Source organism: Mirounga leonina, unplaced genomic scaffold (assembly GCF_011800145.1).
Source record: "Mirounga leonina isolate KUSES-001 unplaced genomic scaffold, KU_Mleo_1.0 Mir_165, whole genome shotgun sequence".
Taxonomy (NCBI): Eukaryota; Metazoa; Chordata; class Mammalia; order Carnivora; family Phocidae; genus Mirounga; species Mirounga leonina.
This window is the reverse complement of record NW_023270415.1, coordinates 79,318,746-79,341,715: the sequence shown is the minus strand read 5'-3', so window position 1 is coordinate 79,341,715 and position 22,970 is coordinate 79,318,746. Positions and strand designations below refer to the sequence as shown.

The following is a 22,970-nucleotide window of genomic DNA, read 5'->3' as shown; positions in this document are numbered from 1 at the left end:
CAATGAACACGTGTGTACTTTTCACCTAAAAGGACAGTATTTGTCTTTTTGGGTCTGGCTGACTCACTGACCATAACGTTTGCAAGGTTCCTCCATGTGGTGGCAGGAATCAGTACTTCCTCCTTTTTCACGGCTGGTTAACAGCCGTGGATATGCCACACTTTGTTTATTCTATCATCGGTGGACGGAAATTGGGTCATTTTCACCTCCGGCTGTTTCTGAATAAAGTTGCTGTGAACAGTGATGTGCAAGTTTTTGTGAGGATATAACGTTTCCAGTTCTGTTGGGCATGTGTACCTAGGAGTGGCGTTGCTGGGTCATCCCGTGGCTCTGTGTCTGACCGTCTGCAGAACCACCAGCCTGTTTGGCAGAGCAGCTGCCTGCTTCCCACAAAACCCCTCTCCTGTGTACGGCTGTGCGTGAGAGGTCCCACGTCTTCACCCCTGCACGGATGCCCGCTATTGTCCATCTTTTCGTTGTAACCATCCTGCTGGCTGTGAAATGTCTCATTTTGGTTTAAGTTTTCATTTCCCTGATGGCTGATGATGTGCTTATTGGCCATTTGTATATGCATGCAAATTCTTTGCCAGTTTTTAAATTGGGTTTTGTTTTCTTTTTATTGTTCCGTTGTTAAGAGTTTGCTATATATCCTGGATACTCGTCTCTTATCAGATACACGCTTTGCAAAAATGTTCTCCCTTTCTGGGGGTGGTCATTTCACTTTCTTGATGATGTCCTTTGCAGCACAGAAGTTTTTAATTTTAATGAAGTCAGTTTATCTATTGTTTCTTTTATCACTCATGTTCTTAGTATTGCATCTTGGAAACCATAGCCTAATCCAATGTCACGAAGATTTACTGTTTTCTTGTAGGAAGTTTATAGGTTTAGTTTGTACCTTTAGGTGTTTGATCCATTTTGAGTTAATTTCTATCATATGCAGTTGGGTTCAAGTTCATTCTGTCGAAGGCAGAGACCCATTTGTCCCAGCACTGTGTTGTGCAGGCATTCTTCTCCCACTGAGTGGTCTGGCATCCTTGTGGAAAATTAATTGGCTGTACATGTAAGGTTTGATTTTTAATTCTGTTCCATTGATTTATATCCATACTTACGCCAGTACCGTACTGATCAGATTATGGTAGCTTTGTAGTAAGTTTTGAAGTTGGGAAGTGTGAGTCCTCAAATTTTGCTCTTCTTTTTCAAGATTGTGTTGGCTCTTCTGGGTCCCTTGAACTTCTGTGTGAATTTTGGGATCTGTGTGTCAATTTCTCTAAGGAAGCCAGCTGGGATTTTGATAGGGATTGAGATGAATTTGTAGGTCAGTTTGGGGAGTTTTGGTGTCTTAATATTATCTTCTATCCCATGAACCTGAGGTGTCTTCCATATATTTAGGTCTTTTACAATTTCTTTCATTGATCTCTTATTGTTTTCAGTGTATAAGTCTTATACATTCTTGTTAAATTTATCTCATTATTTCATTCTTTTTAATGCTATTGTAAACGAAAAGGCTTTGTTTCCTGAGGGCAGGACTATGTGTCATTTATTTGTGTATTCCTAAGATTTTATTCATAGTAGGTGCCATATCTATATTTGTTAAATGAATCTATTCACAACAGTCTCTCTCTTCCCATTTTATAAACGAGACGCCCAGATTCAGGTTATGCTACCTGAACACATATGTGAAAGTGAGAAATCAGACCCTGGGGTGGGGCACAGTGTGGATGATACTGGGATCTTATTCAGGATGGATTCATCTTAATTTCTTTAAAAAAATCCCTTTGGGTGTATTTAGTCAGATGCTTTAAGTCAGATGTGTAGAGTAGCTAGGGCTATCAGTTTCAAAATAAATTTCTAGTAAGAGTGCTGTACTCGAAGCCTTATTTGTATAACTCTTTGAAGAGGATCATGTTTAGGGAGCTTGGCTAATTAGCACTTGTGTTTATTAAATACCTACAGCTGTAAGTGATGGAGCAGCGCTCATGAGAATGAGGGAACTGTCCCCCAGGGTGGTGTTGCTGCAGTTGTGACCAGAGCCAACTCTTGATATGGTCTAGCTTGCTCGTCACGACTCCTACGGTGAGCTTACTAAATACTTTGCCAGTCATCTGTTGAAACAGAGCCACAAGCACTGATGAAGGTTCAGTGAAGGGAAGTCCTAAAGAACAAGATTGAGGTTCATCCTATGAAAGCATTTTTCTGAGAGTCGGTGTTGGATCCGTGTCGAAGAGGGTGGCAGTGGAGTCCGCTGTTTGAGATTTATAGGGTAGAGTACTCCTGCATGGGAGCCCAGGGTTATACAAAATTCAAATTCTAGTCCAAGGGAATAGCAAGTGGCAAGCCCCATGGTGGGAGGGAGCATGGCTGCTTAGAGGCTGAGGCACACGGGGCCCGGCAGGCAGGCGTGCGTGAGGCGCGCCGGGGAGGTAGCAGGAAACGGACTGTACGGGCTTTGTAGGCTGTGTGCAGTCTCCCTTAGGCTTTATCCTAAGAGCGGTGTCCAGCCACTGGGGATTTTAAGCAAGGGCATACAGTGCTATAAAGGATCAGTCTTCTGGCAGCCTGTGGAAGGTTGGGCAGGAGGTGACGGGATGGCGTAGAGGAGGCGGCTTTGAGGTTTGGCAGTCAAGTGGGTCTTCATCCTAGCTCTACCACTTAGTAGCTGTGTGACTCGCACAGCTCACTTAAGGAAACAGAACTTCTCTAATCAGTTGGACTGCTAATGCCCCGACTTCCCGGGATTGTTGTGAAGTTTCAGTGAAATAACAGGTCTGCAGTGTGCAGCACGGTTCCCGGCTCAGCGTTAAGTGTTCCTGAGCAGCTCTCAGGGAGGTTGTGCGCAGGTGGAGGTTGACGTGCCTTCGGAGCATCTCAGTCAAGTGTCACCGGTGAGTGGGATTCACCGAGGAGGTCTGTCCCCGAGCTGAGCATTTTCATAAAATCCTTGACTCTGAGGACCCCGCAACATTGATCCCTGAAAGTGAAGACATACTTTATAACACAGGCGGACAGTATTAGCATTTCTGTCATTGAAACTCATCGTTCTTTATTTTATTTTATTTATTTATTTATTTATTTATTAAAGATTTTATTTATTTATTTGACAGAGAGAGAGAGAATGAGCACAAGCAGGGAGAGTGGCAGGCAGAGGCAGAGAGAGAAGCAGGCTCCCCACAGAGAAGGGGGAGTCCGATGCGGGACTCGATCCCAGGACTCCGGGATCATGACCTGAGCCAAAGGCAGTCGCTTAACCAACTGAGCCACCCAGGCGCCCCATCGTTCTTTTTTTAAAAGATTTTATTTATTTAAGAGAAAGGGAGAGAGAGAGAGCGAGAGCATGCATGAGCTGGGGGGGGGGGGGCAGAGGGAGAGAGTCTCAAGCGGACTCCGTGCTGAGTGGGGAGCCCAACACAGGGCTCGATCCCACGACCCTGAGATCACGACCTGAGCTGAAGCCAAGAGTCAGATGCTCAACCGACTGAGCCACCCAGGCGCCCCCATATTTCTTTATCATTTATTTCACTAACTAGATACTTACTGAGCACTCACTTTGTACAGCCCTTGCCTGGACTCAGGTTACACAATTCAGAGCCAGCAAATCTGCCTTTTTTCCCAGGAAGGAGGCCCATGTTGTTGGTAGCCTTCTGTAATTTGCCTAACTTACAATTCCAGTTTTTGCTTTAATTGATTCTATTTTATGTTGGTTGTTTCCTGAAAAGAAAGACGTCTTATCTCATTGTCATGTTCAGATCAGGTATTTCTAAGAATTGCTGATTTCATCTGTAGTCTATGTATTTTATTAACCTTGTAGATGGTTTTCTCATTTTTTGGCTTTGCCCCTTTGTTTATTTTGTATGCCTCTCTAAGCCTCTATCCTATTTGGGCTCTTAATTATTGTTTTAATTGAAAAATGTCTGTTAGTAGAAAAAATCAATGTGTAAGTTCAGAAGGTAACTAGTGTATTTTCTGTTTTGGCAATATCATGGTCTAGCAGCTCTCAAAAACCCTCTTTGCATGTGTTCCTTAAAAATGCTGATTAAGGGGCACCTGGGTGGCTCAGTCATTAAGCGTCTGCCTTCGGCTCAGGTCACGATCCCGGGGTTCTGGGATCGAGCCCCGCGTCGGGCTCCCTGCTCGGCGGGGAGCCTGCTTCTCCCTCTCCCTCTGCTCCCCCTACTCGCTCTTGCTCCTGCTCTCTCTCAAGTAAACAAATAAAATCTTTAAAAAAATGCTGATTAAGAAATAAAACTTTTTTCCCCAGTTTTTCAAAATGTATAGCAGGAAAGTAAGAGGAAATCCTCAGGGGCCAAAACAACTAGAAAGCACAAATCCTGGAAGTTAAGTGAGCCTCAGAAGCCAGCGAATGCCACCTAGCTCTGGGAACACAGTTCCAGCAGCCCATATAGGAGGGACAGGCGATAAACCTTTGGCCTGCCCCCACTGGGAATTGGATGGCAGACCCATGTGTAAAGCCGAGACCGCCCCCAAGCCATATTTAATGGAAGGGTGAACTGGAAAAAAAAAAAATCCCACTACTCAAAGCAAGAAAATAGGGAAATTCTGAATCTTGTTGGAAGGAAAAAAGCAACCCAAACTGAGGATTTAATTTAAAGTTCCTGGCATGAGAGTGACCACAAACTCCTGGCAGAAATATATAAATCCTCCTGGAATGAGAAATTGTGTTTTGAATGAATCAATGAACAGTCAGTACAAAAAGGTCCTCAGAGGGTTTTGAATCACGATGTTGGATCCTGAACATACCAACATTGCCTTTCTCCCAAGGTCTCATTTAAATATCCAAAAAGATTTTTTATTTTTTAAAAATTTTAAAAAAGATTTTATTTATTTATTTGACAGAGAGAGACACAGCGAGAGAGGGGACACAAGCAGGGGGAGTGGGAGAGGGACAAGCAGAGTCCCCGCTTAGCAGGAAGCCCGATGTGGGGCTTGATCCCAGGAACCTGGGATCATGACCTGAGCCAAAGGCAGACGCTTAACAACTGAGCCACCCAGGCGCCCCCAAAAAGATTTTTTAAAGGGAAGAGCCATGTTGATAATTATATCCATTGATATTATAATATGCTAGGAACTCAGAGGTGAATATGGAGTAGTCTCCTCTTTTATGGAGCTCGTGTTCTATTTGAGGAGACAAATCTGTGTTTAGTGAGCTTGGTGGAAGGAGGTGTTAATACAGTCAGGCAGGAGAGGATATGAAGAAAGTGATGATGGGTGGGTGACAGTTGGGTTGTGTACGGTCTTATTTAATTGGCTTTTAATTTCAGGCTCCATGAGTTGTCATTGGGGGGAATAGATTTTATGGAGAATATACTTAAAAAACTCAGGACTCTTTAGAATTAGAAAATGAATGCTAAGAAAGACATAGTCAAAGTTTGTGCAGTCCTCAAACCACAGCTCAGCTTGCTTGTTCACTAAATCTGAAGATGGTAAAAGTAGGCAGGACTTCTTGAGGCCAGAGGACTTGGTTTCTAAGATCATCCAAGAATGAATCCATGGCTACCAGGATGAGCAGAAGTCAGGCTTTGGCTTTGCTCTGCCACTTCGGGTGTGTGCTGACCAAGGGTGTTGATTGTTTTTAAAGTTTCATCTCTCTTTAATGTTTGTCAAGGTGCTGAGCACAAGGTGTGTACACCTGCTCTAGGAGCCTTTTAGGTACCAGCCTAAGAGTGGGGGCACAACTGCCCCTCCGTCATCCATCCCTCCATCCATCTTCTATGGCGCTGGGAACTCAGCAGAGTGATTCCTTGTCGGCTTGTCTGTCTCCTCCATTACCTTGTCAACCATCGAGGGAACAGGTCTTATGTAACTTTGTTTTGTTTTTAATCCTTTCCCTTTGAATGATTAAAACCAAAAATGGATCCAGTTACTTCAGCAGATGGTTTTTAAAGAAAGGTCCTTGGTACAAGCCTGGTATCCCTGCTTTGGGATGTAGGGAAGAGAGTTACATTCTTTCCTTTCCAAACTGTTTTGACACACATATATGGAAATTTGTGTAATTTTGAATATATATTTTCTCTCTGTATAATCACGGCTAGAAATAAATGTGGGTAGAAACAGAATGTGTTTTCCACACTTGAGAATGTACGGTCTCCGCAGTTCTCTGCCCTGCTATTTCACAGTCGTTGCTGGTGTGTGCCATCACCATCCCATCTCTCAGTGACCGCCACAGCGTTGTTCCTCAGGTCACTGCAAGTGCCCATGTTTGAGAAGGCTAAAGGCTGGTGAGGCATTTTCGGGAGCATCTCTGGCTGGCTAATTTTGGGTTAACACTGGTGACATCAAAGGCATTAATTAACAATGGTATTTCTCATTTCTTGAACACTCATCGGGAGCTTTAAGCTATGCTGACCATGCACGTTATTTCATTTAGTCTTTACAACAATCATGATTAGATTTTATTATCCTTATTAATAAGGAAAGTGCCAAAGCTAGTAATGTCCAGATTTGGGACTGGCACTTGGGTCTTTCTGATTCCTGTGTCTCTACGTCCTTCCAGATAGCCAGGAGACTCTTCCTAAGTCTGAGTTTCCTGCTAATATTACTGCTTTGTTTCTAGTGGAATAAAGCAGGTGTGAACTTACTTTCCAGTTGGAAAAGGAATAGTGAATTAACAATCGAGTTCCTCAGAGTTCATCTTATGAGTAAAGCTACTTGTCTTGAGTAATCTTTGAGTTACTTTCCACTTGGAGCTTCATGTAAACGTCTGGGCCCTGGTGGGCTCAGCCTTTGTGGCTGTACAGCCTATTGAGAAATTAGAACAAAGATGTCTTGATTAATATTCCCTAAAAGAGCAGTGGATTGGAAATAAGTTTGGGAATTTGATTTCATTTCAAAATTTTGTAAGGAACTTGGCCTAAAATTTTGCCTGGGACTCTCTCATATTCCCCAGATTTTGTGCTGTGGATGTCTATGCTGACCTAACATGGCTTTGTCCTGAGGCTCACAGAGCCCATGGCCAATGAGGAGCTTTTCAGTTAAGAGTTTTCCTGGGGCTCTGAAGCACTTGTGCCCAAGATTTTTCCATTAAGAATCTTTTCTGGGGCTTGGAGTGATTGCAATTCCACATATAATGTAGTGTTTATCATTTGGTTTCTTGTTATATTCAAATGATGGAAGAAGAACGAAAGAGTATATTACTGATCAGAGTATTCCAATCTTTCATCTTTAATAGTGTCCATGAAAGAATCAGTGGGAACTCTGATGGACTGGAGGCCAAGTCTAGTGATCTTTATTTTATTTTTTTTAAAGATTATTTATTTATTTATTTGACAGAGAGAGGCACAGTGAGAGAGGGAACACAAGCAGGGGGAGTGGGAGAGGGAGAAGCAGGCTTCCCGCCGAGCAGGGAGCCCGATGCGGGGCTCGATCCCAGGACCCTGGGATCATGACCTGAGCCAAAGGCAGACACTTAACGACTGAGCCCCCCAGGCGCCCCTAGTGATCTTTATTTTAGATGGTGGCCTCATTGAGGGTACTGGCTATAACCACTAATATTTTTACCTTCCCCAGTATCTTTTTCCATATTTATTTATTTATTTATTTATTTATTTATTTATTTATTTATTAAGATTTTATTTATTTATTTGAGAGAGAGAATGAGATAGAGAGAGAGCATGAGAGGGGGGAGGGTCAGAAGGAGAAGCAGACTCCCTGCTGAGCAGGGAGCCTGATGCGGGACTCGATCCCAGGACTCCAGGATCATGACCTGAGCCGAAGGCAGTCGCTTAACCAACTGAGCCACCCAGGCGCCCTCTTTTTCCATATTTAAAACCAAAGGGTACAGTTGACGGTCTGAGAGTTTCCAAGTATGTGATAAAAGCATTAAGTACTCCTGCCTCTCCTGTGTAGACCTCCTCAGTACTCTGCTCCTGGCTGCATCTCACTGCACTGGAATCTCTCTACAACTGGTACTGTGTGTAAGGAGAGCAAAGACTGTGTCCCTTTGAAATTTGCATATGCACAGATCCTAGACCTAATCATAAAGCTTCTATAAGAAGACATAGGAGATAGGGGCGCCTGGGTGGCTCAGTCGTTAAGCGTCTGCCTTCGGCTCAGGTCATGATCCCAGTGTCCTGGGATCGAGCCCCACGTCGGGCTGCCTGCTCAGCGGGAAGCCTGCTTGTCCCTCTCCCACTCCCCCTGCTTGTGTTCCCTCTCTCGCTGTGTCTCTCTCTGTCAAATAAATTAAAAAAAAAAAAAAAAAAAAAAAAAGAATATGTTCGGGACTTTGGGGTAAACAGAAGTCCCTTAGGCAAGGGCACAGAAAACATTAACCATAAAAGAAAAATAAATTGAACTACTTTACAATTGGTAAAATTGATAAACTGAACTCCTTCACAATTTCTGCTTATCAAAAGACTTCTTTTGGAAAATAAATGGACAGCAGACTGGGAAAATATGACATTAAGAATATGTTAAGAACGCCTAGGGCGCCTGGGTGGCTCAGTTGGTTAAGCAACTGCCTTCGGCTCAGGTCATGATCCTGGAGTCCTGGGATTGAGTCCCGCATCGGGCTCCCTGCTCTGCGGGAGGCCTGCTTCTCCCTCTCCCACTCCCCGTTTGTGTTCCCTCTCTCGCTGTGTCTTTCTCTGTCAAATAAATAAATAAAATCTTTAAAAAAAAAAAAAAAGAATATGTTAAGAACGCCTATGACTCAGTAATAAGACAAATGATCTAATTTAAGAAATGACCAGAAAATTTGAACAAATGCTTTATGATGGAAGATAGAGGTGGCCAGTAATCATATGAAAAAATGTCTAGCGTCATTAGTTATCAGGTAAATGCAAATTAAAGCCACCAGAATGGCTAAAATGGAAAAGACTGATAACATCAAATGTTGGTGAGCATGTGGAGCAACAGTAATGCTCATACATTACTGATTTGAGTATAAAGTGATGCTTCCACTTTAGAGAGGGAACGTACCTCAGCATAATTAAGGCCATGTGTGACACCTCCACAGTGAATATCATGTGGTTGAAAAGCTGAAAGCTTTTCCTCTAAGATCAGGAACAAGACAAAGATGTCCACTGTTACCACTTTCATTCCACATAGTATTAGAAGTCGTGGCCACAGCAGTCAGACAAGAAAAAGAAATAAAAGGCATCCACATTTGTAAGGAAGAAGTAAAGCTGTCACTACTTGCAGATGACATGGTCCTATATAGAGAAAACCCTAAAGATGCCACCAAAAAACTATTAGAACTAATAACTGAATTCAGTGAAGTTGTGGGATATGAAGTCAATATATAGAAATCTCTTGTGTATCTATACACTAATAATGAAATAACAGAAACGAAGATGAAACAAACAACCCCGTTTACAATTGCATCAGAAGAATAAAATACCTAGGAATAAACTTAACTGAGAGGTGAAAGATCTGTACTCTGAAAACTGTAAGACACTGATGATTGAAATTGAAGACAAAACAAATAAATGGAGAGAGATTCCATGCTCGGGTTGGAAGAATTAATATTGTTAAAATGTCCATACTACCCAGAGCGATGTACAGATTCAAACAGTTCCTATCAAAATATCAGAACTAGAGCAAAAAAATCCTAAAGTTTGTATGGAACCACGAAAGACCCTGAATAGCCAAAGCAATCTTGAGAAAAAAGAACAAGGCTGGAGGTATTACGACTCCTGGATTCCAACTATCCTACAAAGCTATAGTAATCAGAACAGTATAGTACTGGCATGAAAATAGACATAATAGATCAATGGAACAGGATAGAGAGCCCAGAAATAAACCCACAATTGTATGGTCAATTAATCTATGACCAAAGAGGCCAAAATATACAATGGTGAAAAGACTATCTCATCCATAAATGGTATAGGGAAAGTGGATAGCTAGCTACATGCAAAAGAATGAAACTGAACCACATTCTTATATACCATACACACAAATTAAAAATGGATTAAATATGAGACGGGAAGCCATGAAAATCCTAGATGAAAACATAGGCAGTCATCTCCTGGACATTAGCCTTAGCAAGAGTTTTCTGGATCTGTCTCCCCAGGGCGATGGGTGTGGAGAAGGGGCATTGAGGAGCGCAGGTTGGTTGTGGTCTGTGCTCACAGAGGTATCTGGGAAACATTTATTGCCCGGGCTCCCAGAGGGGGAGAACCACCTCCGTAAGCAGTGTGACCTTGAGCAGCAGGGGGGCTGGGGTGGTCCTTCTTGCCAGGGAGCTGTGGCACAGTGTGTAGGGGGGGTCATTCAGTAATTGGAGCCCGCCCCCCCCAAGCTCAGGACTGCTCTCTGACACTCTGGGGTGTATGATTTTGCATAGATGTTCATTCATCTCTGTGCTTCAGATTTCCTTGTCTATGAGCCGGGGTGATTCATGGGATTATTGTAATGGTGAAGTAAAGTGTGGTAATGTTGCTAGCACGGAAGAAACACAAGTTGTTATTACTACATCATGGGGTCGTGGAGAGAATTCAGTCAGGTCACGGATGAAGGAAAGCTGTTTATAAGCATGAAGGCTTACGTCTAAATTAGGTGTTGTGATTATTGACAATTTGTTGTCTGGTTACGTGGTTCCATACATTCTCTGTTTTGAGCAGTTTTGTATTTGATGAAAGTCCCTGCCCAAATCCTAGCGTCTAGGGGAACTGTTGTTCTTTCTCTTTTATAAAGGAGCTAAAAGTAGACGTCATGTGGTATGTAGCAAATGTGTTTGTTCCAGAGAAGACAGGCCTTCCTAGCCAAGGGACAGGGCGAACTTGAAGAGGTGGGCCTCATAAAGGCTTTGGGACTTGCACGTCACGCTGCTTCCATGCTTTTCTTGGGAGTGTCATCACAGTGCACGGGGTAGGCCTGGCCTTCCTCAGGGTTTCGTCATGTCTGTTTTATGAAAAAGTTTTTTTATTTTTTAATTTTTTATGTGTTTCCTTTCTCAAAAGTTTTTTTACTCCTGTCTGTGCTTCAGCTTTCTGAAGAAGAGAAAATCCAGCGGTATAGCATCCTCTCTGAGCTCTACGAGCTGATTGGCTTCCATCGAAAGTCTGCGTTCTTCAAGCGCGTGGCCGCTATGCAGTGCGTGGCCCCGAGCATCTCGGAGCCGGGGTGGAGGGCCTGCTACAAGCTCCTCCTGGAGACGCTTCCTGGCTACAGTCTGTCGCTGGACCCCGAGGACTTCAGCAAAGGTACCAAAAGTCTCATTGCTGGAACTGAGATGTTGCTGGAATCCCATTACCTGTGCATTGTTCGAGCACTTCCTCTCCCAGTTAGATGGTGGGGTTCAGAGATGACGAAGCACCATCCTGCCCTTGGATGTTTACACTACAGTTACGACAGAAAGTAGTGGTGCTTTGCTTGGGGGCTGGCGTCCTTTTGGCTGGTCCCTTTCCTGCCCCTGCTAGTCGTGATTGGAGTTAAGGGCAGAAAGAACTGGACCAGCCATGGGCACCTGTGGGATTCACAGTCAGTAGGCTCAGTGTCGTTGGTGGAGGAGCTGCTGGAGCTGTGGAGGTGGGTACGAGCTCACTTAGGCCACCTTCCCGGGAGGTTCCGTGGAGGGGGGTTAGTGCTTGGGAAGTGGGCAGAGTTTTTAAAGCAATCGCACGGTTGCTCTGTAGGGAGAGGATAAAGGGTATTGGGAAAGTTTCCAGTTGCACAGGGAATGGAATCCCCATTTACTGTGCCTCAGGGGGACTGGAGGCAAGGTCCCACTTGCTCTCCAGGTACCTTTTTATGGTATCCTGTGAATGTAACTCCAGGCTGGCTCTGGAGGGAAAGCAGGCCGCCGGGCTTTGTGCAGGTCACCCCAGGAGTTGTCTGATGTGTCCTGGGATGCATAACGTCTGAGAGTCCGGAGTCGGAGGCCTTCTTCCGGGATGCTCTTCCTCGCTCCTCACTGTGGAGCTGCCAGCCGTCCTTCGGGTCTTGGCTGGCTGTCACTTCTGCAGGGAGGTCCCCTGTGGCCCCTCAGCCTATGCGGACTCCCTTGATTTTTCCTCTTTCTTTCTTTCTTTTTTTTTTTTTAAAGATTTTATTTATTTATTTTAGAGGGAGATAGAGAGTGAGCAAGAGTGTGTGTGTGAGCGGGGGAAGGGGCAGAGGGAGAGGGAGAGAGAGAATCCCAAGCAGGTCCCATGCCTAGTGCGGAACCTGATGCTGAGCCACCCAGGCACCCCTTATTTTTACTCTTTCATCTAATCCTGTTGTTCTTCCTTATGGCACCCTATAATTTGCAAGTGTATTTAAAAATTGGTTGGGGTTGGGGCACCTGGGTGGCTCACTCTTGATCTTGGCTCAGGTCATGATCTCGGAGTCATGAGATGGAGCCCCACGTCGGGCTCTGCACTGGGTGTGGAGCCTCCTTAAAAAATAATCAATTGGAGTGATGATTTAATGCATCCCACGCCAGCCTGTGTGCCTACGAGAGCAGAGCCCCTGACTCTCCCCGTGGCCCCTGGGTGGCACATGGCAGGCGTCCCAGGAGCTACGTGGCACGTAGGACCAAACCCTAAAGAACAGCTGCAGCCTGGGTTGCCACTTGTCGAATAGAATTTCTTGGTCTTAATTTTTAAAGCAGATGAACAAAGTGTTTCTTTTGCAAAATAAAGCAAGCACATCTCTGAGTGATTTGGTACTTTTTACTTAGCCTTCTGTTTTGGGAGGAGACATTTGCCATTGTTTTGTGAAAGAGTGGAGAGAAGGTTAGGAAGTGAGATCAAATAAAGTACAAATGATAAATGTTGGCTGGCTGTATTTTTAATAGGAAATAAAAATCACTTTAAACTCCATCTCCAGGGCGCCTGGGTGGCTCAGTTGGTTAAGCGACTGCCTTCGGCTTGGGTCATGATCCTGGAGTCCCGGGATCGAGTCCCGCATCGGGCTCCCTGCTCGGCAGGGAGTCTGCTTCTCCCTCTGACCCTCCTCCCTCTCATGCTCTCTGTCTCTCATTCTCTCTCTCTCTCAAATAAATAAATAAAAATCTTTAAAAAATAAAAAAAAAAATAAAAAAAAAAATAAACTCCATCTCCACTGTGTTGGACCACTTCAAACATTTCTCAGAGAATTAAATAGAAATGTACTCAAAAACCCTGCACCTGTGAATAGAAGTAAATTGTATTCTCAGGACCCAAAATGTATTTCTGTTTCTCAATATAAACATTTTCACTAGCTGGTCACAGAAAGTCAGGGCAGGTGCACAAATACGGACTGTGTGTATTTGCCCCCTTAATGGGCTGCTGGTTATCACTTGAATCTGTTTGTGTTGCTGTATATGAAGATTTAGGAATATGCTGTGTATGGAGATGAGCCTTTTCCCGAGTGAGGGATTCGGTCTTCCCTAGGAGCTCATACGAGAGAGAGACTGGCAGGGCAGGTGGATTTGCTTTAAGGGAATAGTCATCATAAACTCTCAAATCAGGAACTTCTTGAATGCAAGAGTGTTGAAAATGTTATCACTTGGTCATGTGTTGCGAATCTGGCTTACGAATAGGAGTCAGGTTTTTTTTTTTTTTTTTTTAAGATTTTTATTTATTTATTTATTTGACAGAGAGAGAGATAGCGAGAGCAGGAACACAAGCAGGGGGAGTGGGAGGGGGAAGCAGGCTTCCCACGGAGCAGGGAACCCAATGTGGGTCTCGATCCCAGGACCCTAGGATCATGACCTGAGCCGAAGGCAGACGCTTAACGACTGAGCCACCCAGGCGCCCTAGGAGTCAGGTTTTATTGGAGGAGCAGTTTGAATCACATAGAAATTGTGACTTGTACACTAGCGTTAAGAAAACTTATATTTATTCTTACAGTTGCCTGTGGTAGGAACTGTATCATCATGTATTTAAAAAAAAAAATCAACATGGTGATCTTTGCCCAATTTTAAGGTGAGAAAACCTTCTTGATACCGTAGGGTTGAGATTAGTTAAATTGGGTTATTTAGAATTCATGGCTTGGTTAGTCATGAAGTTGATTCCAGCTTCCTAATCCTTTTAAAAATCTCTTACTTCGTTTTGGCATTTGGTCTTAGCTTGTTTAGAAGATGAAAATACTGCAGGGACTTGTCTTTCTGTCCTTCCCTGTCATATGATAGGTGCCGCAGCTTTACGTTCCAAAAGGTTTTTGTAAGATAGGCTCTAGGATACAGGGTAGTTTTGGGGTGTGTGTGTGTGTAGGTTTGGTCACTTCCAAGAATTTAAATTTAAAAAGTTACTCTGAAGTAATTTAAATACATACAAATTAAAGAGAATAGTACAATGAGTCCATCATCACCCAGAGTAAGTGATTATCAAGACTTTGCCAGATGGGCTTTATTTTTACCTTTTTTCCTTTTATTTGTTCTTTGTTGAATTATCTTAGGGCAAACCCCAGAAATCATGTCATTTTACCCTACATACTTCAGTTGGATGTCTGAAAAATAGGGGCATTGTGTTTCATCAGGCTTTCAACTTGACCCACATGCCTGTGAAGATGCAGTTGTGTGCTGGGCATCCCGCTAGGTGTTAAGGATACTTGGGTGCATAAGACACAATCCTGGCTCCGAGGGAAATTGAGGGTTGTGGAAGGAATAAATATACGAGCTTGCACGTGCCTCACTGTACCTGCCGGATAAGGCCTGTGGGTCGGATTTTGTGCACGATGCAGCACAAGTACACAAAAGTGCTGGCCAGCCGTGTGGCGCAGGGCAGTGGGAGAGGAGTTCCGTAGGGCTGGGGCAGGAGGAGCCCCTGGTTGGAGTCTTCGTCTTTCTGCCCAGCCCCCAGGGCCCCAGACACAGTACTGTGCCGTAACCTGTTTGTGTTAGAATCCTCTTATGGGGGTCTCCTTCATGAAGGATTTCAAGGTAGAGAATATTTAAAAGTAGTAATTGTTGCCAGAAGGGAGATGGAATAATAACTCGAAGAGTCTGTTGTCTTTATGTTTTAAGGATTTCATTTTTTTATTTAAGAAGGAGCACAAGTAGGGAATAGGCAGAGGGAGAGGCAGGCTCCCTGCTCAGCGGGGCTCGATCCCAGGACCTGAGGATCACGACCCGAGCTGAAGGCAGTCGCTTCACTGACTGAGCCCCCAAGGTGCCCCTAGATTCTGTGGTCTTAAAGAGGTACTTTTCACTGGCTGTGCAACCAACCCCCCACCTTAAATTTCAACCACGCTAATTTGTTTGGAGGGAGCAGCCACAAAAGTCTGTTGTTAACCGTTTTTCTAATTTAGCTATCTGCTTTTATGAGTTTTTCTTATATGTTAAATTAAAAAAGCACATTTTTCTAGTGTCCTTGGTTGTTGCTAATGAAGGCCCATCACATACCAGTATTTTTTTGAAAAAAAAAATTGTATATCTGTAACTCAAATACATGCCATTGGAAACACAGTCTTTTGTTATAACCTTACTATAATGATCTCAAAGTGGTTATTTTTAAATTGTGTCTTTGCAGAAGAGAAAAAGCATTCCATAAAACATATCTTTTCATGGTATGAAAAAAACCTATCACTTACGAGTTCTTTCTGGAGAAAGTTAAACACAGGAAGTGTTTTTTTCTTGCCCTTTGGGTTTGGTCATTGAGGCATCTGTCTTTAAATCACAAGTTTTACACATACCGTTAAACGTATTTCCGAGGAAGGCTCGCGTCTGGTTCTGTTGCCAGCGCGCCCTCGTGAGCCCTTTGAGGACACTTTGTGACTTCCATCACAGGTACGCACCGAGGCTGGGCTGCAGTCCAGATGCGCTTGCTTCACGAACTGGTCTACGCGTCCCGAAGAATGGGGAATCCTGCTCTTTCTGTCAGGCACTTGTCCTTCCTGTTGCAGACCATGCTGGACTTTTTGTCCGATCAAGGTGAGCGAATTCAGTGAACGAGAGCACCCTTCATGCTGGCCCGCATAGACGTGAGCTTAGGTTCAGGTGGGTGGCGCTTCCCGGTCCTCCACTGGTTAGGAGACGCCGTGCTCCACCGTGTCCTCAGCTCCCCGTGCTGCCCTTGCTGTCCTCCCGGGGGGCCTGATGCCGCTGTCCACCATGCCTTCTCCCCTCTCCTCCCCGGGCCCCCTCTGGCCCCTCTGCTGCTTCTGTCTCTCGGCCTCCTGCACCGGCTCCCCTTCCCTTTGCCTACATTGTATACAACAGAAATGTGCAAGTGTAACATTTGTACAGAGCGGTGCACCATTCATTCAGTGAATTTTCACCAAGTGACCGCTTCTGTAAGTGGCAGCCAGATGGGAAATGTACCCAGAACCCCGAGGACCCCGGTGTGCCCGCCAGGTACACTCCCCGCAAGAGCAGCTTCTTACTTTCACCACCAGAGATGCAGCTTGCCTGTGTTCGCGCCGATGGCAGCGTGTGGTATCTCTGCCCGCGCGTCAGGCGACTCTCTCCTGGGCTCTCCTGTCCGGCATCTGCTCTTACTGTCACTGGGTGGCGTCTGCTTTTTGGGTTTCAGTCATGACCTGTTTGTTTCCAGCCCAGATTCCATGCTGGGCCTCAGACATGTTTATTTTGCCGCTTGCAGGACGTCTGCCTTTGCATGTCCCACAGGCACTAGAAAGTGAGCCCATACACAGTGGAACTCTGCGGCTTCCCCATCACGCCTCCCTCTGCGCCGGGGCCGCCCAGCCAGGCAGTGCGTGCTGCCCGCTGGGTTCCGTGGGACGCACTCTCTGCCCTGGAGATGAATGCGTGGGGCATTTATTAGGAAGTGCTCCTGGGATCAGTGGCGACTGAAGGGATGAGAAGGAGGCCAGACTGGGCAGAGGCCCCGCAGGGCTGGCCTGCACTGTCGCCAAGCCAGGCTCGGTGACCGGTCGTGCAGTGAGGCAGTTTTTGGAGAGACTGCAGCTGCCCCAGCGGTCTCTGAAGCTGATGTGGCCCTTCAGAGAGATACCTTGCTGTGTGGTGAGGGCCTCGGCCTGACACTCACACCCCAGCTGCTGGGTGTGCACTGCTCCCAGGAAGAGGGCATGGTCTGGGACGAGGCGGCTCTCTCCAGCTGAGAACAGTCCGTGGCGAGGGCAGCGCTCCTGTCGCCTGGGGGATCCGTCCATCCGAGCCTGGTGGTGCGTCACCGTCTGCCCCAGAGCTGCCCCTCACTCCAGCTGTCCCAGCGGGAACCTGCCTTGGCTCAGCCACTGTGCTCCTTCTGCCCGTGCCCGGCGCCGGCCAGGTGTGCCTCCGCGTCCTCTCAGCTGCGGAATCAGTGCGTGCTGCTCTCCTTCTGCCTGTGGCTGGTCCCCGACTGTCCCCTGTGGCAGTGTCCCGGGCTGCAGGCTGGAAGGGTGCCATGTCTCTCCTCGCGTGGGGGTGAGGCTTAAATACATGAATTCCAATAACACCAAAACTCAGTAACGGTCAGCTTCAAAACCGAAGGACTGAAGTCGGTGTGTGATCGCCTTCACAAAGCCAGGGAAACGGCCCGTTGGACTCCTGGGCTTTCCTGAAACAGGAGAGGAAGCTATTCTACATCATGTTTTAGGCAGAGACTGTGGGGGACCCTGGTTCCTGAAGTTCGGGGGCACGTTGCAGGATTGGGCGAGATTCCTTTTGAGTGGGCTCCTTCTCCACATCCTGTGTGTCCTTGAGCTTCATCCGGGCAGGCTGCGTGCACTTCAGGTCACGCGTACCACGAATGCCCGTCACGCGCTGTTCTCTTCTCTCGGGAGGCCTCTGTCCCCAGTGCCACCTGCTGGGACTCGGGGATGGCTGTTTTCCCCAGGTGGCTTCCACAGCCATCTCTGGGTGAGGAGCTCCTGCAGCTCCTGGCCGCTAGTGACCTTGCAGCACTTACTCCTTCCGGGGCTTGTTTGTATCCGTCTGGGCGCGGAGCGATCCAGGGGGCGCAGGCACATCAGTGCTCGCATGGAGGCCCCTGCGGATGGTGGGATCACCGCTTCTCTGTGCCCACTTGGTTTCCGTGGCCTTTGGTGCTCCATCTGAATTGTGACCATCTTCATGCTGCCTGCAGAGTTTGGCCGCTGAGCAGCAAGACCAGCATGGCAGCTGGCTAGATGAATGGTTTGCACCTTGGGTTTCTCTGAAGCTCGAGGGCGGACGAAGGCGGAGTTCCCAGAACTGGCTGGCTCTGGTGTCTAGTGGGGACGTGGGCATGAGTCTGTCTGTTGTTTGATGAATTGCATTTTTGCTTTTTGGTGGGTGATGAGCTCTCCTCAGCCCCACCGCCGAGCAGCTGTGATGACGCGGCGTGCCGGGTGCAGTGTCCAGTCTGAGTGGACTCTGCCCACTGGGCTTCGAGTTCTGAGTGCCTCCTGATCCATGGCACGTGTCCCTCTCCCCTTTTGTCATGGTTCTGCTCTTTCTCTTGGTGCCACTTTCCCCACACGGCTCACGTTTAACTGTGGGTGGTCTCACATGTGTGAGTCCTGGAGACTGGGGCCCACCTCTTTGCCCTGAGCTGCTCACACCTTCACCTGCTTCATCCCTTAAATATGCATCCCCCGTCCTGTGGCAGGACGTACTGTCTCCTTTCCCCCACCCCCTGTTCCCGGTCACCACGTGACGCCTCTAGGTCTGGATTCCCTCTTGGCATCCTCTGACAAGTCCCAGCACGACCAGGTTCTCCCGCTCTGTTCTCTTCCTCCATGCGCTGCTCACGACTGCAGTGGAAGAATCCTACGTCTTTAGTTGGTCAATGCCTATCTTCCCTTCTGAAGCTCTGGAGGGAAGGAGCTTGCTGGTTTTTGGAGGTCATGTCAGATGGTGATCTAAGACACTTGAGTTTAAAAAGAGAGGAGCTTGGGACATCGACTGTTGAACAAAGAGCCGTCTCCTTAGAGGTCTGTGTGTAGTGGTATTTGGTTAATTGGAGTCTTGGGAGAAAAGGTCAAAGGTCAGAAGGTCTAAAGAGTTCTTCCCTCTGATGGCTGTAACCTCACATCAATGATGGCATTCTTCCTGGGCCTCCATTTTCTCATTTGTACAACTGGGAGGGCACACTTTTGAGGTAGTTTGTTTTCATTTTAATAGATCGCATAAATCTTTCGCCTTTTACTTTTAATTTTTTAATTTATTTAAGTTCAGGGCTTGAACTCACGACCCTGCTTGAGAGCTGAGCTGAGATCAAAATCGGTCACTTAACCAGCCGAGCCACCCAGGCGCCTCTAATGATAGATATTTTACTTAATTGGATGACCTTTCCTCTGGAGAGCTCGTGGTATCATTTATAGAGTTGCTAATTAACATTTCTAAATACTGCTGCATTGAAATGAAATGTGGACTAGAAGAATAGCCAAGAAAGTCCCAGGCTTGAGGGAAGCTTCCTAGCCTTCTTGCTGTGTGTCATCCTGTCTGGGTGTTTGCAGGGGGAGACGCTGTGATCTGGGTGCTTCTTGCCCTGCCGTCCCCCACTTGTACCCTCTCATGTGTGCAGATAGACGTGAACTCATAAGTTATGAGGACAGTTGTTACCATGAAAGGCATCAGTTCCCCCGGGACTCTTGTCATTTTTTTTTTTCAAGATGGAAGTTCTAACTTGAGAATTTGTGGACGTGGGAAGTGTGACTGTGTTACTGTTTATAATCATCGATACAGGTCTCCCTCCACCCGAATCCCCCCATCGAGACCGGGTCCCTGGGCGTGCAGGTGCAGCTTCCATGGCAGCACGGCCGTGGACCGGTGGGCTCCGTGGGTCGTGGCTGCAGACCTGTGACCTGGTCCTGTGTGCTGCGCATGAGTCCCTTGAAAAGGAGCGGGACCCCCGACTCTGAAGGCTCAGGGTGATGCATGTCCACACCATCCAGCCCGTCTCTTCCTGCTGTCTGACTCACGGTGCCCTGGCCATGCCGTTCAACAGACGCTGCTGCATTTCTGCTCTGTCACCTTTGCACGTGCTGCCCTGCCTGCCCTAGGGCTGCGCCTGTTTCTGTCACCTTGTCCAGGAATTCGTCCCTCACTGTGATACCCACTTTGTGGAGCCTACTGTGTGCGTCCCCACTACGGCCCTGGCTCCCAGCACTGTTGGCCTGTCCCCCCGCCCCATGCCCCCAGCCTGGATGCCCCTCAAGCACAGGAAGTGTCACCCAAACCTGGACCAGCACCTGGCACCTGCTAGGCCCTGAAATGCTGCTGAGTGAGTGGGGGCTTCTGTCTCTAAGTCTGCCCTCTTCTGTGCTGCCCAACTGATGTTTCTTCTAGTTGGTTGCTTTAAAAACCCCTCTGGGGCGCCTGGGTGGCTCAGTCAGTTAAGCATCCACCTTCGGCTCAGGTCATGATCCCAGGGTCCTGGGATCAAGCCCTGCATCAGGCTCCCTGCTCAGCGGGAAGCCGGCTTCTCCCTCTCCCCATGCTTGTGCGCACTCTCTCTCTCTGTCAAATAAATAAATAAAATCTTTTAAAAAAATAAAACAAAAACCCCTCTGGCTCTTGATCTTCCGCAGCAGGGTGTGGGAAACTACAGCCCGAAGCCAGAGCCAGTCCAGCACTGGATCTGACCCTTCGCTGTTCTGGCCTGCGTGTAGTTGCTGACACCCATGCCTGTGGGAGGAAAAGGCTTGCTGCTTTCACTAAGAGGGGCAAGGGGAGAATTAGCTCGAGATGGAATCTTACGACTCCCAAGTGGAGAATCCCAGACGAGAGGACTAAGGTTAGCCTTGGAGGAGGTGTGTTACCAGGAGTGAGGTGCAGAAGAATGACCTGCTTTAAACCACTCCTGTTGGTGCCACAGTGAACACACCGGGGTGAGGACAGGGGTGCCGCTGGGACCGTGGGAGACCGTGGGACGACCAGTGAAGGAACTTGCGTTAAGGAGCTTCCTCCCTCAGACTTGTTTTACCGTGTTATGGTAGCAGGGGGTGCCGTGTTCTTGCTCTAGGGCCAGATGCTTTCTTAGGGAAATTTAAACTTCACGTAGTTGCTTGGGCTTGTCCCTGCTGGGGTCTAAAGGATTTTTGTGTTTTACTGTGTTCAGACTCTGGGTAGAAGACCTGTCAAAGCTCCAGTGTCAGGACTCTGTAGAGTAGAGATAAGTGCATAACAGTGTGTCAGATGCAAAGAGGTGCTTAATAAATGTCCTGAGACATTTATGTTATCTCCCTCCCAGGGGGCCCGGACTCTAGCTCCTCGGTCAGAGGTTGCTGGTTCTTTTGCCCGAAGTACCTTAAGAGGACCCAAGAGAAATGGAATCTCTTGTTGGGGAAACAGGAGAGTGAGCCCAGAGGGCTAGCAGATGTGCAGGTGTCCTGATTCATGTCCTATGTGATGATTAACAGTAGCGCTCCTCCTCTCGTCGGACGGGAGTGCGGAGGGCTGTGGGTGGCAGGTGGGAAAGAGGGACGAGGGCGAGGGGAGGGACGGGCAGTGCTGCGAGGCACCGTCCCCTGGGCGAGCGATGGCAGTCAGCACGGCTGGCATGCGAGTACGCGCCATCTCCGTGCTGCTCCGTGCTGCCTGACGTCCTGCAGCCGGCACGCTTAGGTGCTTGGGAACGGGGCCCTTGCCGCCTTGCCGCCTTGCCGCTGAAGCTGTGGATTTCGGTCAGCCCCTCAGGTCGTGATCCAGCTGGAGGAGCACAGAATCCCAGGCCTTGTCATCTGGAGCATGAAGTCGATGTGCGGTTAGGACCCGCGGTCAGGCCACACTGCCCCCGCTGGTCCCTACCGCTGCAGCGGCGTGTGGAGGTGTTAGAAAGTGTGGAGACATGCACCTTGGGGTCCAGGCTCACAGCTAGCCTCAGTGTCTCCATCCCAGAAGGGGATTCCAGGGCGCATCATCTTGCGAGGGGGGTGTGGGAAGAAATGAAATACTGACTTACCTGAAGTGTGTAGCCCTGTTTTCCCGGCTTCATCTCTGAGCCCCAGACCTGGGTCTCCGGCAGCCCTTGGATGTTTGAGCATCGCAGAGCTCGGAGCAGCCGTGGTGCGGCCCGTCCCCCCCACAGCGGGTGTCATGCCTTTCCCTCCTGGAAACCGAGTATCTTACTCGACTGTATTTTTTTTTTAAAGAAAATATATTGAGAAAGAACTCCCATACCATATAGTTGACCCGCTGCAGGTACCCTGGTGAATTCGCAGGGTCGTGCAGCCGTCTGCACACCGTGATGTGTCCACCCTGAAGGGGCCTCAGACCTGTCAGACTCTGTTCCCCCTCCCCCCCGCCCCAGCCCTCGGCAAGCGTGATCTGCTTTCTGTCTCTCTAAATCTGCCTGTCCTGGGTGTCTCACGTGAACGGAACCCTACGATGTGTGGCCTCCGTGTCACCTTCTTTCATGTGCTGGGATGTGTCCATGCCCCGCCTCGGAGCGCTGGGCCCTCAAATCCGTGTGTGCAGCCCGCTCTCCCCCAGAGCTCACACTCAGAGAAGTCTCCTTTTCCCTGGAGCTGTTTCTCGCCCTTCCCGGCCTACCTGTTCAGGTGCGCCTCCCGGGAGGCACGTGACCCTGCCCCCCTCCACCTCCCTGCAGCCGGCAGCTGGAAGGCCACGGCCACGGTGCTTACTGCCCCGTGATCTTCCCGCCTTGGCTCTTCTCTCCCTCTTCAGTTCGCTCCTTACCGAGCCGCCTGGGTGAGCTCTCAGAGGCTGTGCCAGACCACACGCCCTCCCAGCTTCCAGCCTCCGTGGCCTCATTGTGCCTTGAATAAAACCTCGATTCCTCCTTGTGGTTTGCCACACGGGTCAGCTCACTGCAGCTTGCGGGTCGAATCCGCTCCCACCTTTTTTGCTGTGTGTGGCCTCCAGCTAAGAATGGCTTTTACAGGTGAACGTTTGCAATCAATTTGATGATAAGGATTTGAACTTTGAACCCCAATTAAGTGAAATGTCATCACTCTCCAAAAAAACTTCTCTTCTCATTTTTAAATCTGTTACAAAAAATTGTACTCAATTATATATTTTTGAATTTCACCAATAAGTGTGTTTTCTCACTTGCTATATATAAGTACCTACATAACATCCTTGATTTGCCTCTTGGTTCACAAAGCCTAAAATATTTACCGGCTAGTCCTTTATGGAGGGGTTTGCCTTTGCTCACCCATGGTTTTCAGCGTCCCAGGTGCCCTGATCCCCACCTGCC

At 47.7% G+C, this 22,970-nt stretch overlaps 1 protein-coding gene across 5 annotated transcripts in view; it reads left to right on the top strand.

Moving 5' to 3' along the window:
• The window catches only part of TRAPPC9 (trafficking protein particle complex 9), a 545,767-nt gene that overhangs the window by 52,176 nt on the left and 470,621 nt on the right, over positions 1-22,970 (top strand). For all 5 annotated transcript variants that reach the window (XM_035012000.1, XM_035011999.1, XM_035011998.1 and 2 more), the window contains 2 exons: positions 10,943-11,159; positions 15,650-15,793. In XM_035012000.1, coding sequence (XP_034867891.1) covers positions 10,943-11,159; positions 15,650-15,793 — 361 coding nt within the window. The remainder of the gene's footprint in view (positions 1-10,942; positions 11,160-15,649; positions 15,794-22,970) is intronic.